Here is a 15181-nt window from a genome sequence, read left to right as displayed (position 1 = left end):
ACCTGCTTCTCACTCTCTTGCTCCCTCTGTGCTGACTCTCTCAAATGAATAAATAAAATCTTAAAAAAAAAAAAACGAAACGAAACAGGTGGATCCAATTCAGATTTCTACTTACTTATCTGATACTGTAGTAGATAACCAGTTAAGTTTCCATTCAGTTTCTTAGGTAGTCCCCAGGTTAATGTGGCAGTGTCCTTATCAACTTTGATGACCTTGAGAAAAGCTGGTTGTTCAGGTACTAGAAAATACAAGACCAAGAAGTTATACTCATAAATTGGTAAATTTTTTTAAAAGTAAAAAAAAAAAAAAAAAAAGCTCCATTAGATCCCAGTTCTCCGTGGCAACTGAGAAGCTAACTCATATGAAGTATATATTGATTGACTACTACTAATTTGGTCACTGGTTAATTCCCATTGTTGGCATTATTCTTCACTGTTATTCTTACCTCCTTCTGGTGTTTGAAATATATAAGGCTCACTCTCTGGACCGGCTCCTTTGGAATTATAGGCTAAAACTGTTAAGTGAAATTCACTAAATGCATCTAGAGAAGGAACCATTCCATAGTTTCTTTGTCCTGAAAATCTCAGAATGTTTACTTCTTTGGGATGTGCTCTTCCATCCAGCAGACTTTTTGTTTTCCACCAATTTATCTGCAATGGAAATAGGATCCCTTTAACATATCAACCATGGTGGCAGATTCTCCGTTGGCTTCTTCAAAGATCAGTTCTTATTTGATTTAAGATATTAATTCAGAAATAAGAAAATCTATGATAAAAACCTGATATCCTTTCAGATGTCCATGTACTCTGTCCTTCGGAATGGTCGACCAGGTCACTTTAACTAATGTGCTGTTAATAACGTCCACCCCATGGATCACTGGAGCTGTATCAGGATCTGTTAAGCACATAAGAATGATGAGTTTTTAAAACCCTCAAATGTGATTATTAGGATCCTTTTCAAAAGGTGATTTTTCATATTGCTTAATCTGAGCAAAGCACTCTTATGAAATCGATTCCAAATAGAACTTAAGAGAGTTTCTCATTACAGAGGAGTTTCAGAGTCCAAACAGGTTTCTAGAAGAGGACAGTCTACCCCTGGATCCAGTGTCCAGTGAAATATTCTGTGGGTATCTTGCCTTTAGAAACAAAGGAACTAAACAATTTAACAAATTACTTGAAAGCTTGATCGGTCTATCAATAACAACAGCTACCATTAACTGAGCATACGCTATTGTATGCGCACTATTCTAAGGGACTGGCTCAGTGGAGTGGCTCACATAATCCTTAGAACAACCCTATGAAGTGGGGTTGTTATCATCCCCATTCTACAGGGGAACTAACTACAGAAGAATAAACCAAATGCAGAGCAGCCAAGACCAATAATATCTTAGCTCATAGTGATATGCCCAGTGTAATTTTATTTGGGTAGAAGAATTTAGGTAGTAGGTGAATAAGGAATTAGTAATTTCAGATTCTCAACCTCTTTCCATTTTTGGATCGAAATATTACTTTGGATACTTGAAGAACCATGAAAATAACTCCTGTGTAGTGACATGGAATATACCATCTTTCCTTTTTTTTTTAAAAAAATCCATTTGTAGCAGTTATTATGGGTCTAAGAATTTAATACGGAGCAGATCACTAATACCTCAAAACAGTCTGTATGTGTCTGTAATTCTATAGATAAATCTCAGTCTGCATCTCATCTACATTAGGGAGGTTCCAAAAATACAACTGAGGCCAGGGATGGCACAGGTGGCTGTTAGAAAGTCTTCGACAAGTAAGGGCAAATGTAACAGGAAACATTACAACAGTTATGTTTGCTTAACTAATTGTAGTGATGAGAACTGGTCTTTGATCTTTCATATAGAAATAGCTTTACTGGGAAATTGAATAAAATTAAAACTTTTCACAGAATTCCTTACCACTCTATAGTGATCGGCTATCCTGCAGTCAACCTGAAAGGAGGAACCATGTGCTATATTTCTTTTTACCTTGCACAGCTAGCACATCCTCTTTGCGTGCATTGGCTGCTCAAAAACGGTCATTAACTGAAATGCAATATACTTGAAAGAAATTGCTCTTGAAGGGCTTAGCAGTTTCAGGTGCGTCACTTACAGTCTTCCCCAGAATAGAGAATCACTGACTGGGGCTCAGGGCCGGAGCCAAGGTGATTGATGGCTTGGACTTGGACATCGTAAGGAGCATAGACAGTCGGCGTCATCACCCGCAAGGTGTGGTTTGTGACTGTTTCTTCTTCCCACTCCACGGGGGCTCCCTGTGGCTTCCAGGTCACTCTGTACTCCAGCCCTGGTCCATTCTGCTCCATGGATTTCAAAGGCTAAGACAGAAGGCAAGATTCATCGAGTGTGATCGTGGATACGCTGAGTAAGACACGGTGGCAAGCCACTTAGTGAAGCCATTTTATCCACTCTGGTTTTTCTTTTTTAATCAAGCAATACTTTAATAATTTAAAAAAAAATTATTGTAATTTAAATCACCTGTTACATTTCAAAAATGGGAATATGCACTTAAATGAATCAATTACATAAACTATATTAAAAAAATGTGACTTAATTCCTAGATTATAAGGCTCATTTATATAAACGGTAATTTTGTCTGTATGTATGAGTATTCAATAATGCCATATATATCAGGGTGCCTGGGTGACTTCGTCTGTTATTAGACTTTTGATTTCCACTCAGGTCATGTTCCCAGGGTCATGAGATCAAGCCCTGCACTGGGCTCCACACTGGGGCATGGAGCCTACTTAAGATTCTCTCTCCCTCTGCCCCTCCTCCTACTGCTTGTTGTCTCTCCCCCCCAAAATAGAGTAAAATAAAATAATGTCATATACAATGTCTTCTTACAGAATTTGCAGTGCTTTTTAACTCAGTCTAACTTACTAAAATTTTTTAGATGGGTTGGTTGGAACTAAGTTGAAAGTAGTGCTGGTATCAGCAAAGCAATTTCAAGTCTACACTAACTCCAAGTTGAATAGCTATGAGAAAAAACATCAAAACAAAACAAAACCTTCAGAGATTTCACAATCATTGTTTATACTTTGCATTCTAAGTTTTGCACCAAGGTAATTTTTACTACCATATGGATATTAATCCACCAAGGGCTTGAGCGGTGCTCAGATATATCAGGCCACGAGCTTTTATTGTCAGATTGTAATCCGGAATTACAATTTCCTTCAGTCTCTACCAAAAATAAGTGAGCACAAGTAAAATTATTCAGTTTAAGGGTGCCTGGGTGGCTCAGTGAGTTAAGCCTCTGACTTTGGCTTAGGTCATGATCTCAGGGTCCTGGGATCAAGCCCCGAATCGGGCTCTCTGCTCAGCAGGGAGCCTGCTTTCCCTCTCTCTCTCTGCTGGCTCTTTGCCTACTTGTGATCTCTGTCTGTCAAATTAATAAATAAAATCTTTTTAAAAAATTATTCAGTTTACACATGTTTTGTTCCAAGGAAAACAGCTACATTTAATAAAGATCCCCTGCAAATTTTAAAATAAACTGCCACCACATTTAGCACTTTCAAGAAAAATCTTACCTAAATTACTAGGCTCTCTGGTGCCTAGACTCTAAAGGAGACAGCAGGATTATTTTGTATTTGGCTTTCAGACAACTGGCAACAAAACCACAGCAAATTCTTAATAGGCCCCCTACAAAGATAGCAGATCAGAGGAGGTGGGGACAGAGGTCTTCTTTTCATCACTGGCTGAGTGCATGACATCTGGGGAAGGTCATTAAAATGACAGTCCCAGCTTCTCTCTGTGAAATGTAGGGCTGATACCATCTAGCTACAGTCTCCCTTCTGAAGAAGTGGTAAGGATTAATGAGCTGATGTTGGTGGAACATGGTGTGCTTCTCTGAGGAACTGACCTGATAATTACATACTATTATCTTCATCTAACCAGTTATATCATCGGTCTTATGGAAATTGCTAGGGAACTTAAGAGAGAAAAAGACAGATACTCTACAAGAATAAGATATTAACATAATTTCAGATTAAAAATTAAGTAATTATGAAGACAATGAGGTAGGAAATATGTATGGCCACAAATTCAAGGAAAGAAATAATATTCTTGACTATACTTAGGTTCTGTGTATTACCACCTTTTTTAAAATTTAAAATTTGCAAGACTTAGTTTCACTGTAGTGGAATAATGGGTTAGTGTTGACATAACAATATTGAGTAAAAAAAAAAAAAACAATCAGACTAAATTTCACACATCCTAAAATTCTTCCCAAAATCATTATCTGGAAAGAGGTTTAGAAATAAATTAGTATACTCCCACATTCAACTTTTCTACATTTATGCAGGATTCATGAATTTAATGCTGGAAGTCTATTATTCATCAGAATGTCTGAATGGGTATTCTACTTTCAAGTAGGATAAATTATCTGTTCATAAATAGGTCCACACAGAGAGGAGAGAAAGTTATCCACTACTACAGAAGGAATTAGAAATGACACTCAAAACAATTATTAAACTTCTCTGAGCAGGTGCAAAATTTTACACTAAATTCAAAGACAAAGCTCTATTTCATAAAGGGGTGAAAAGTGCAATTTGAAGTCCAAAATATCTAGTAGACTTGTTGATTTCTGGTGGTATTCTAGTGGTACGGTGGTGGGTAAGACTGCCTACCAGCCCGACCGCAGTTCCTATATCCAGAAAAAGACATTAATGACAACTGTTCTCAGAAAAGAGCACACAAAATGCTTCATGGGATTAATAAGTAGTGGTTATTATTTGGCAGACATCCTTTCGATATGCCATAATTTTATTAGACCATGTATAAAAATTTAGGGAAGCTTTTTAGTATTTTTTTTGAACAAGTGATGATTTAGGATATTAGTTATAAAAATACTAGGAATCTGAAACTTTTGATAATAGACCACAATTAAGTCAACCTATATACCCTTCCTGACATTACTTACCACTGTTTAACCATATCTCATAACATTCTAATCACAATGATCTGCAAAATATACAAATGGGATATATTTATAAAACATACAAATCTTGTATCTTCATTCTTAAAAAATATTTTTTTACCATTACACTTGGCATGCAGACCTAAAAGAACACAAACAAGAAAACAAAGTAGTGTTTTGTGTAACGCACTAGAGAATACACACCTCCCACTTTATAATCATTTCCTTGGGTTGAGAGGCTTGAACCCTTATGTTTTGTGGATTCTTGTCTGGAGCTGAAAAATTATAAGTATTAAAATTACTTTTTCCAATTTACAGTCCATAGCTTAATCAGCATATCACCCTACTCCCCCTAAATCAGATTTTTAAACAACTTTGATTATATTCATTTATTTCTATCTGGCCCAGCTTGCAAAGACTTAATTAGGCAGTTATCTTTTTACCAACTTTACTGAGATGTAATTGACATATAACACTGTGTAAGTTTAAGATGTACAATGTAATAATTTCGTGTGTGTCTCTGTGTGTGTGTGTGTGTGTATACATACATACTGATGTATGTATACATGTATCCAATCTATAGATACACATTTTATATTTATGTGTATATATATTGTAAAATGATTACCACAAGGCTAGTTAACCCATCCATGACCTAAAAGGCAGCTTTTAAATATATATATATATATATATATATATATATATATATTATAAAGGAGTAAAATCACATGCTTGAAGTGATACAATTACTATTCATAGGAAAGTAGAAGACTCACTTTAGATATCTCCATTTTAAACCTGCTCTTTAAATTTTTCAACCTCTTTTTTAAAAAATCTTAAACCTACTTTTTAAATAAACATTTTTAATTTTAAATATGCCTCCCTTTTTCTATTAGAATTATTGTTAGAAATGTGTGTTGTGACTATCTGCCTCTAAGCTAATAAAATTAAACATCATCTATAATTTCAACAGCCAACTATTTAGGGACTACAAAGAGGTAAGAGCAGGTTATGTCTCTGTGAAATATACTCAAATGAAACCATTTAATAAGAAAGGGCTAATGTAGTTTTTGTGCCAAATGCAACTTATGCTTCAGTCACACAAGTATCTGATTCAGTTACTATCTCTTCTCACTTTTTCCTCAATCCAAAAAAAAAAAAAAATATTATACCCTAGCTTATGTATTTTGCACCGGGGGGGGAAAAAAAACAATAATACCATGTTATGATCATACTGTTGACCAATGACAGTAAAGTAACACAAATTTTAGTATTAATCATTCTTAAGATTAAAAAAAATATCCTGGAAATTCAGATAGATATCAGATATCTGTTTAGATATTGAGAGACAATAAATACACTATATGTATAAAATTAATATTAAATATTTTAAAGTGTTAACAAGGCCTATAATGAATAAAATGTCTTATCTCAAAAAGTTGAAAAGAAAAATAAAGGGAGAAAGCCACCTTTCTATATATTGAACCTCAGTTTATAACATACTATAACATACTTGATATGATTTTAACATGATACTTAGCTATCACAAGTAACTCAGAGAAATGTTTGCCCATATACCTCCCTGTAATGTCCTGCTCTCTATCAAACATTTATATACTACTTATCAATCTGATATACTTTGAATATTTGTGTGCTATCAGTTCACAGAACTTTTCAAGCTCTCCAGTAGGAGAAATCTGAAACTCTACACCCATACTATCAAAATATTTTAAAAAGATCTTGAAAGATGGAGCAAAACTAAAATACGTTCTCAGAAACCTCACATGAGAAGCCACACACCTGCTGGAGGGGTTTCATGATGGTCTGATGGCAGGCTAGGCTGGCTTCTCCCTACTTCATTCACAGCTATGACCCTGAACTGGTATCTGACATATGGGGCTAAAGATAGCATGACCGTTGTTTCTTTGCCTTGGACTCTAGCCAATTCCTCCCATCGTCCAGGTTCTTCTTTGTTTCCTTCAAATTCAACAATATACTCTGGCAGTAGAAGCACAAGGGAAAAAAAAAAAAAACACATTAGAATGGATTTAGTGTGTTTAAGTCATACTAACATTTACACACAGTGTAAAAAGTTTTAAAGAATGTTTTAAGAAGGATAATCTAGCAACTGTGGTAAAAAAAAAAAAAAAAAAGGAAAAAATGGCTTCAACGTTAATTTTGACTCAGGAGTGTAAGGAGCGTAGTTATTGCACGTCCTCCCTACCGATAATATGGCTATTGTGGTCATCTCCAGCTTCCCACGTCAGCCGAACACTCCTGTTCTGTCTTTCAGACAACTGCAGGTTTTCTGGTGGATCCGGAACATCTAATTAATAATAAAAATAAAAGTAAGGAGAATGCAGACAATGCCTTTGTCTACTCAATTTCCTCACTGAGGCACACTGCCGCCCCACTTTTTGGGCCCGGGTCTCTGCACCCAATCAAATCTCAGCAGCCCTTCTGGATACTTTCTTTTTTTCCTCCTTTTAAGATTTTATTTATTTACTAAAGAGAGTGGGAGAGAGAACACAAGCTGGGGGAGAGGCAGAGAGAGAGAAAGAGAGAAGCAGGCTCCCCACTAAGCAAGGAGCCTGACCTGAGGATTGATCCCAGGATTATGGGATCATGACCCGTGCCAATGACAGACACCCAACCCACTGAGCCACCGAGGCGCCCCAACCCTTCTGGTTCTATTTCAAATGCAGCTTCCTGCACATCTGTAACCTACTCTAAGTACTCTCTCCCTCTACGCTGATTCCCATTCTCAAAGGGCATCTTTGACCATGAGTATCAAAATTCTTTTAGGAGTAGTTACTAACAATGAAGATTTGGAGCACCTGGCTGGCACAGTTGGTTGCACAACCGACTCCTGGTTTCAGCTCAGGTAGCCATCTCAGGGTCGTGAGACTGAGCTTGGGCTCCGTGCTCAGCATGGAGTCCACTTAAGTTTCTCTCTCCCTCTTCTTCTGCCCCCCATGCCCTGCTTGTTCGCTCGCGCGCGCTCTCTCTCTCTCTCTCAAAAATAAATAAATAAATCTTTAAAAATAAATGAGGATCTATTTCTGGGCCCTATCTCTCTGGCATATGGAAAAAACTGGGCCCAGGAACCTGCATTTCTAAACAACTGCCCTGGGTTATAATTATGTATAATCTTGAGAAACATGGTCTATCTCAAGTGGATCAGTGTCTTTCAGCTCATATGCTTATTTATATGCCTGGTTCATTTCCTCTATATGACAGATCTTCTAGAGTAGGAACTCCATTTTATTAATATTTGCATCACCAACAGTGCTTGGGATATAAGTGTTTTGTGACTAAATGAATAAGTGAAAAGTACATTATCACTTCAATCATGCATGTAATTACCATATTAGAGCAATAAAATTAGGTCCTATGACTATAGGAAAATAAGATAAAGAACATGAACTCAGGCCTTCTTTTCTGCTTGCTCTGGATTTTTATTGTAATTTCCAACAATGAATTCTCAGTACATTATAGCAATTTTTATACTTTCTTGGCTAGAGTTTTGAAAGAGTAGGAAGGCAGTTTACATTGGAAGGGAAAAATCTGGCACAGATAAATGTGTTGGAATGAGTAGGTGATGATGACTTTTTAAAGTTTTTATTTAAATTGCAGTTAGAGTGTTATATTAGTTATATTAGTTATATTAGTTATATTTATCTTTTCTCAGAGGAGACAATTAAGTTAGAGTGTTATATTAGTTTCAAGTGTACAAAATAGTGATTCAGCATTTGTATACATCATAACAAATACATTCTTTAATCCCCTTCGCCTAATTGACCCATCACCCCCACCCACCTCCCTTCTGGTAACCATCAGTTTGTTCTCTATAGTTAAAAGTCTGTTTCTTGGTCTCTTACTTTGCCTTCTCTCTCTTTTTTCTCCTTTCCTCATTTGTTTTGTTTCTTAAATTCCACATATGATTGAAACCATATGGTATGTCTTTCTCTGACTTAATTTGCTCAGCATAATACTCTCTAGCCCACCCATGTTGTTTGAAATGGCAAGATTTTCATTCCTTTTTATGGCTGAGTAATATTCCATTATATACACACACACACACACACACACACTATTTCCTCTTTATCCATTAATCAGTTGACGGACACGGGCTGTTTCTATGACTTGGCTATTGTAGATAATGCTGCTATAAACACACGTTGAGGTGCATGTATCACTTTACTTTAGTATTTTTGTATTCTATGGGTAAATACCTACTAGTGTGACTGCTGGATTGTAGGATAGCTCTATTTTTAGCTTTTTGAGGACTCTCCATATTGTTTTCCACAGTGGCTATAGCAGTTTGGATTCCCACTAATAGATCAAGAGAGTTCCCTTTTCTCCACATCCTAGACAACACCTGCTGGGTCTTGTGTTGTTGGTTTCAGCCATCCTGACAGGTGTGAGATGATATCTCATTGTAGTTTTGATTTGCATTTCCCTGGCAATGAGCATCCTTTCATATGCTGATTGGCCATCTCTATGTCTTCTTTGGAAAAATGTATAGGTGTGTCTTCTGCCCATTTTTTAATTGGATTATTCAGTTTTGGGGTGTTGAGTTTTATAAGTTCTTTATATATTTTGGATACTATGTAGGTAATGACTTTAAGAGTATTAAAGTCCATGGAAATTTTTATTAAAAGAAAAACAACTGGGTGCCTGGGTGGCTCAGTCAGTTAAGCATCTGCCTTCAGCTTGGGTCATGATCCCAGAGTCCTGGGATGGAGTCCCATGGTGGTCTCCTGGCTCAGCAGGGGAGCCTCTTTCTCCCCCTGCCTCTGCCCCTCCTCCCTGCTCCTGCTCTCTCTCTCTCCCTCTCTCCTTCTATTTCTCTGTCAAATAAATAAATCAAATCTAAAACGTTAAATAAAATAAAAGCAACTATAAACGAAACAAATGGTCTTTACTTCCCAAATGGTCTTTACTTCCCAAATTTGGTTTCAGTGCTCTTTTGTATTCAGGGACATTTATCTTTTCTCAGAGGAGACAATTAAGTAACATCTCATAGGGCCTTCCCATGGGCTCTTTATTGTCTGAAGGGGAAGCAACATCTATTGCCCATGCTGAGTACCTGCTCACTGCTAGAAATTTACAGTGGTAAAAGACACACTGTTTCCAATTCAAAAGACTCTATTTTATTTTTAAAATGTGGACACTGAGTGCACATAAACTTTAGGGCCTTAAATAAGAAATTATTTCCTCAACAGTTCTCAGATCTGTGCACTCAGAGAATTTACATTTGTCTTCAGCACTGATTAAGAGCACACTCATCTTTAAAGTTAACTTAAGGAACCAATACAACTTTATGTAGCATCTGACATTAGAATGTGCTTCTTCCAAGAATCATATGGAACTACAGGCTGCACTTGATACTTTTTTTTTATTAAGCATTTTTTTAAAAGATTTTATTTATTTATTTGACAGACAGAGATCACAAGTAGGCAGAGAGGCAGGCAGAGAGAGAGGAGGAAGCAGATTCCCTGCTGAGCAAAGAGCCCAATGCTGGACTCGATCCCAGGACCCTGGGATCATGACCTGAGCCGAAGGCAGAGGCTTAACCCACTGAGCCACCCAGGCACCCCTGCACTTAATATTCTCAAAGCAAGTGAAATGGGTCAAACATGTATGTGCAAAAATTGTTTTCTCAGGAAAAGAGGTTTATAAAGAAATTACACAGGGATCTCTTTGTTATTGTCTATTAATGAGCTATGCTTCCTAAGACCAGAAATTGGCCTAAAAAATTAGAAGTTAAACTCCAAGAAGTAGTTATGAAAATGAAATCTGTGTCATGGACTATTTTTTAAATTAGTTTACTTTTATTCTTAAAACATTCGTAAAAAAAAAAAAAAAAAAAAAACTTCATTAGTAAATATTACATATAATCATAGCAACCATTTCTTTAAAATCATCAAAATTTAATGGTTCTAGAAGATGGTAGCCTAATCACAAGAATGAAATATTAAATTGTACAAGGCCATTTGACAGAATGAACCAAGCAGTAGGGCGCCCAATCCCTTTGATGGCTGCAGGGCTCAAAATACTGAGGGAAAAAGTCTATAGATCCTGAGACTGGCCCCTACACTGTGGTGCCTGGAATAAACTCCAGTTTACCTGGAGCTCCACTCTTTTATCTGATGACTTACTAGTGAAATAATTCCTAGAGGGTCAAACCTCTCTACTTGTAGTCCCGTGAAACAGCTGAATTCCTATGGCCCATACCTCACCTAAAGGTACAATTTACTGAACCAAGTTCATACCCTCTACTACGTGTGTGTGTGTGTGTGTGTGTGTGTGTGTGTGTGTGTGTGTGTAGAACCCAGTCTGGTGACTATCTGCTTCACTTGAAGAGCTCCAGCCCGTTTACTCATTTTTCACATCCTATTGCCAAAAAAACTGAATTATTTCCTCTCAACGTGTACCTCTGTTAGCAACCTACCTGTGGATCCCAGCAATCAGAGAGCTACAGATACAAATGCCTGTTGATAATAACGATTAATCGACACATCTAATAAAGGAGTTTAGGCAAAATCAAACACTTTTAAGGAGTATCAGAAAACTAAAAGGAAGACTAAGTCAGGAGTGCCCATGGAAACAAAATTATTAAGAGAAAACTATTAAAAAAAATGTCAAATGTCTGTATTAGTCAGGGTCCCAGCAGACATTTAAAAGTTCACACAATTTGGATAGTATCAAATGTTCTTTGTGTTGTGGTTGTTGTTGTTTTAATTCTTTCAAAAGATCACTGGCAGAATATCTGGGGTTCAGAGGGAGGGAGCAGTTAATAGAATCTTATCATAGAGGATTTTGTGAAGGGAGCCTCCCTGGGAGAAGTCAGACACAGCTTGCAGGGAGGGAATATGGAAACACACACACCCACCCTCCCCTCTTGCCAGGCTCCCCAAACAGGCAGACCCAAATGGAAATTTGAAGGTGAGTGGTTTGCTGGTGGTGTCCGCATCGGTCAGATTTCCGTATCAGATAGCTTGTGGAGAGCGAATCTGTCAAGGAAACTGGAGCAGAGATGGTCTAGAAGATGGTTCCAAGAGCTCATGGTGGTCTAAGAGATGCTCCAGGCTGGCCTAAGAGCTTTAAACGTGGGTGATCACAGGGCTAATTGTGTCGACTACACTAGTGGAGTATGCACATTATTTTCTAATTAATATTATCATTAAAAAAAATATATCAAAGTCATTCCTTTGCAGAGCTCTTGAAATTCCTCAGCTCCCTTCCTGGAATGCTGAGAACTTAGTCCATCTCTCTGGTTTAGAGCATGACCACTGAGCCACCACCACCACCACGGGACACCCAGCCTGATCCCCGCCACCAAGCCTACTGTACCTCCATTCCTCAGCTCTATTTCTTTGTAAGCTAGGAAAGGGCAGCTCAGGCACCCTGACAACTCAAGCATGCTTCAGTTTTCTCTCTGCTGATAACATTGCCTGCCTCCCACAGCTTTTGGCAACATTACCCATGCAGTGAAAAGAAATTAAGCATTAATTAATTTCTTTAAAGCCAGAAGAGGAGAAAGCATTTGAAAGTGGAATGACTATTTAAATGAAACATTCAAAAGAATGGTATATATGCAGGGACTCAAATAATTGTGGCTTGAATGGCCTAAGAACAACAGAATTTAATCAGTGGTGGGGAAGAAATGAAGAGATTCCTCATTAGTGCACTTACCGAGGACAGTTACTTGAGTTACATCAGTGACACTATCCAAAGCAGTGTGAGCTGAACAGGAGTAAATACCTTGGTCCTCTGAGGTGACATTAGATATAGTCAGATTAGCTCCATCGATAATTATCCTGCCAGTAAAAAAAAAAAAAAAAAAAAAAAAAAACAAAAATAAGGCGAAAAAAAAAAAAAAAAAAAAAAAAAAAAGAGTACATAATGAGGGTGAAAACAACAGAAACATATATTCAAAAATATATATTCCCCATGGGTAAAAATCAAGGAAGAGTTGAAAAAACAAAACAAAATACAGCTTCACATAATGCAAATTTTATTAGAGAGTGTTAGATTGAAACTGAAGATGAAATGTTACTTGAACATACACAACTGTCTACACAGCCATGGAAGCTATCAGTTGGTTTTGTTTTGTTTTAATTACCAGTCCAACCATCTGTGATGCATGGGTTAGTGACAGAACTGTGTTGCCTGGTGTTTCTCAAGACTGAACTATGTTGTAATAGTTAAGATACATTTGCATCATTCTTAAGATTTGTTAAGTAAGGGAATCACCTACATAGGACCAACCGGAGTCCTTCTTACAAAGGCACATTCCTGAATCACACCCCAGATCTACAGAGCCAGACCTGGAGTCTGGTAATCTGTATTTTTTGACAAGGGTCCTTTTTCTTCATCCCTCTACTTCACAGGCGGAACGCCCATCTGGGAAATCTTGTAACAACTGCACTGTGATGTATTTGAACAGTAGAGGGCAGACTAATACCTCTTTTTTGCAAATCATTGGCCACTAGCTTTTTATCTTTTGCTCTATTTTGCCAATTTCTGATCCAGTTTAGCACAGGAAAATTTCATTACTATAAATTATAACCTTTTACCCTATACCAGTATATTGTCAACTATTTAAGCACTTTTAGGAAAATTAAGTTCCACTAACTCGAAATACATTAACAAGAGTTTGCTATGTAGTTGAAATAATGTCCTTGCTCTTATATAATTGACATTTCTTTCTTTCTTTCTTTTTATAATTGACATTTATGATGTAAAACTCACTTTATCTCTTCCCAGGTAAAAGCCTCTGGCCCCCAGCCTACCTACCGATAAGAGGGTGTCCTAGCAGAAGGTGAGAGACAGGAGCTTACTAATCGTTCCCTGGAAATTCAGCAGATACCTGTGATCTCAGCTCCCTGTTATAATTCCACGCCTGCTCGGCCCCCAGTCAACCCCAGCAGCAAGAGTTACTCCCAGCCTTCCCTATTCCAGAGACCTCTTCTAAGACATTCTAGCTAAGGTTACTGTTCCTCACCCTACCCTAGGGAAAACCGGCGGAATATCTGTCACTTGCTTCGTTCCCGGAGATAGCCAGAGGTTCATTTGAGTGTCAGCCCTAGTATCCTACAGAAACTATTCAACTGGGCCACACACAGGATGTTTGGAGTTTCTGGGATCAGGGCCTAAATATGCAGGTCATATCACTTACTAGGCACCAGTCTCTGACTCTCTTCTTTTTGGCTGTAGGCTCGAGATCATATGCAAGACCCCAGGCAACTAGGCAGTTGTGACAAAAGAGGGAGAGCATGGAGAGATCCCAGCAGTAGATAGATCGACCAAGACCTAACCTAAGGGTGAAGATCACTGTTGCAATGTGTAGTCTTTTAGGTCAGTAATTAATCTCCTCTTGTCTCATTGACAACTAGTTGTTAATACCTACGCTCCTTTCCACAAACTCTTAAGTATACAGGAAGGATGAGATGGAATCAATTAAGTAGCCAGCCGAGACCAAAGCCACTGCACAGAGGTGGTGCAAGCACATGCGAGCGCGCGCACGCAAACACACACACAATAGGGGCCAAGCAGGTACAAGACATGAGATAAGCCGTCACATGTCTGCATACATTAGTACAGATCATGAGAGCTAAACTGGACTGAGCACTTAGTGTTTTCTAAGTGCTTGGTATGTTAATACTCATAATAACCTTATGAGTATTAACCTTATGAAGGTATCTGAAGAATGTAACATTAAGGCATAAAGAAGCTATGTGGCTGGTCTAAAGTCAGAGACACAAGAAGTAACTAAGCTGAGCTTTAAATCCGGGCAACTGGACTCCAGGCCATGCTCTTATTTACCATCCTGTCACAGTCTCGCCAAAGGCATGCATCTCCAATCTTCAGATTTACTTTTTCAGAATGATGAGTAACAACATAAAACCGCAGGTGAGATCTGGCTAAGGACGGTCTATTTCTTTTCTTTCTTTTTTTTTTTTTAAGATTTTATTTATTTATTTGACAGACAGAGATCACAAGTAGGCAGAGAGGCAGGCAGAGAGAGAGAGGAGGAAGCAGGCTCCCCGAGGAGCAGAGAGGCCGATGCGGGGCTCCCAGGACCCTGGGATTATGACCTGAGCAGAAAGCAGAGGCTTTAACCCACTGAGCCACCCAGGTGCCCCAGGACGGTCTATTTCTAACCCCTACTCCGTCACGACGCAAAACACCGGAGAGCTACCCTCTGTATGCTTTCAAAAGACAGCACAGGC

At 38.0% G+C, this 15181-nt stretch overlaps 1 protein-coding gene across 18 annotated transcripts in view; it reads right to left on the bottom strand.

Annotated features, from left to right (window-relative positions):
- Positions 1–15181, bottom strand: part of CHL1 (cell adhesion molecule L1 like) — a 218426-nt gene that overhangs the window by 20165 nt on the left and 183080 nt on the right. For all 18 annotated transcript variants that reach the window (XM_059390177.1, XM_059390180.1, XM_059390173.1 and 15 more), the window contains 8 exons: positions 12642–12766; positions 7165–7266; positions 6741–6938; positions 5145–5215; positions 2118–2340; positions 779–894; positions 446–650; positions 116–238 (listed from right to left, as the gene is read on the bottom strand). In XM_059390177.1, coding sequence (XP_059246160.1) covers positions 116–238; positions 446–650; positions 779–894; positions 2118–2340; positions 5145–5215; positions 6741–6938; positions 7165–7266; positions 12642–12766 — 1163 coding nt within the window. The remainder of the gene's footprint in view (positions 1–115; positions 239–445; positions 651–778; positions 895–2117; positions 2341–5144; positions 5216–6740; positions 6939–7164; positions 7267–12641; positions 12767–15181) is intronic.

This window comes from Mustela nigripes, chromosome 2 (assembly GCF_022355385.1).
Source record: "Mustela nigripes isolate SB6536 chromosome 2, MUSNIG.SB6536, whole genome shotgun sequence".
Taxonomy (NCBI): Eukaryota; Metazoa; Chordata; class Mammalia; order Carnivora; family Mustelidae; genus Mustela; species Mustela nigripes.
The sequence above is the reverse complement of the archived record's forward strand: the minus strand, read 5'-3'. Positions and strand labels throughout refer to the sequence as shown.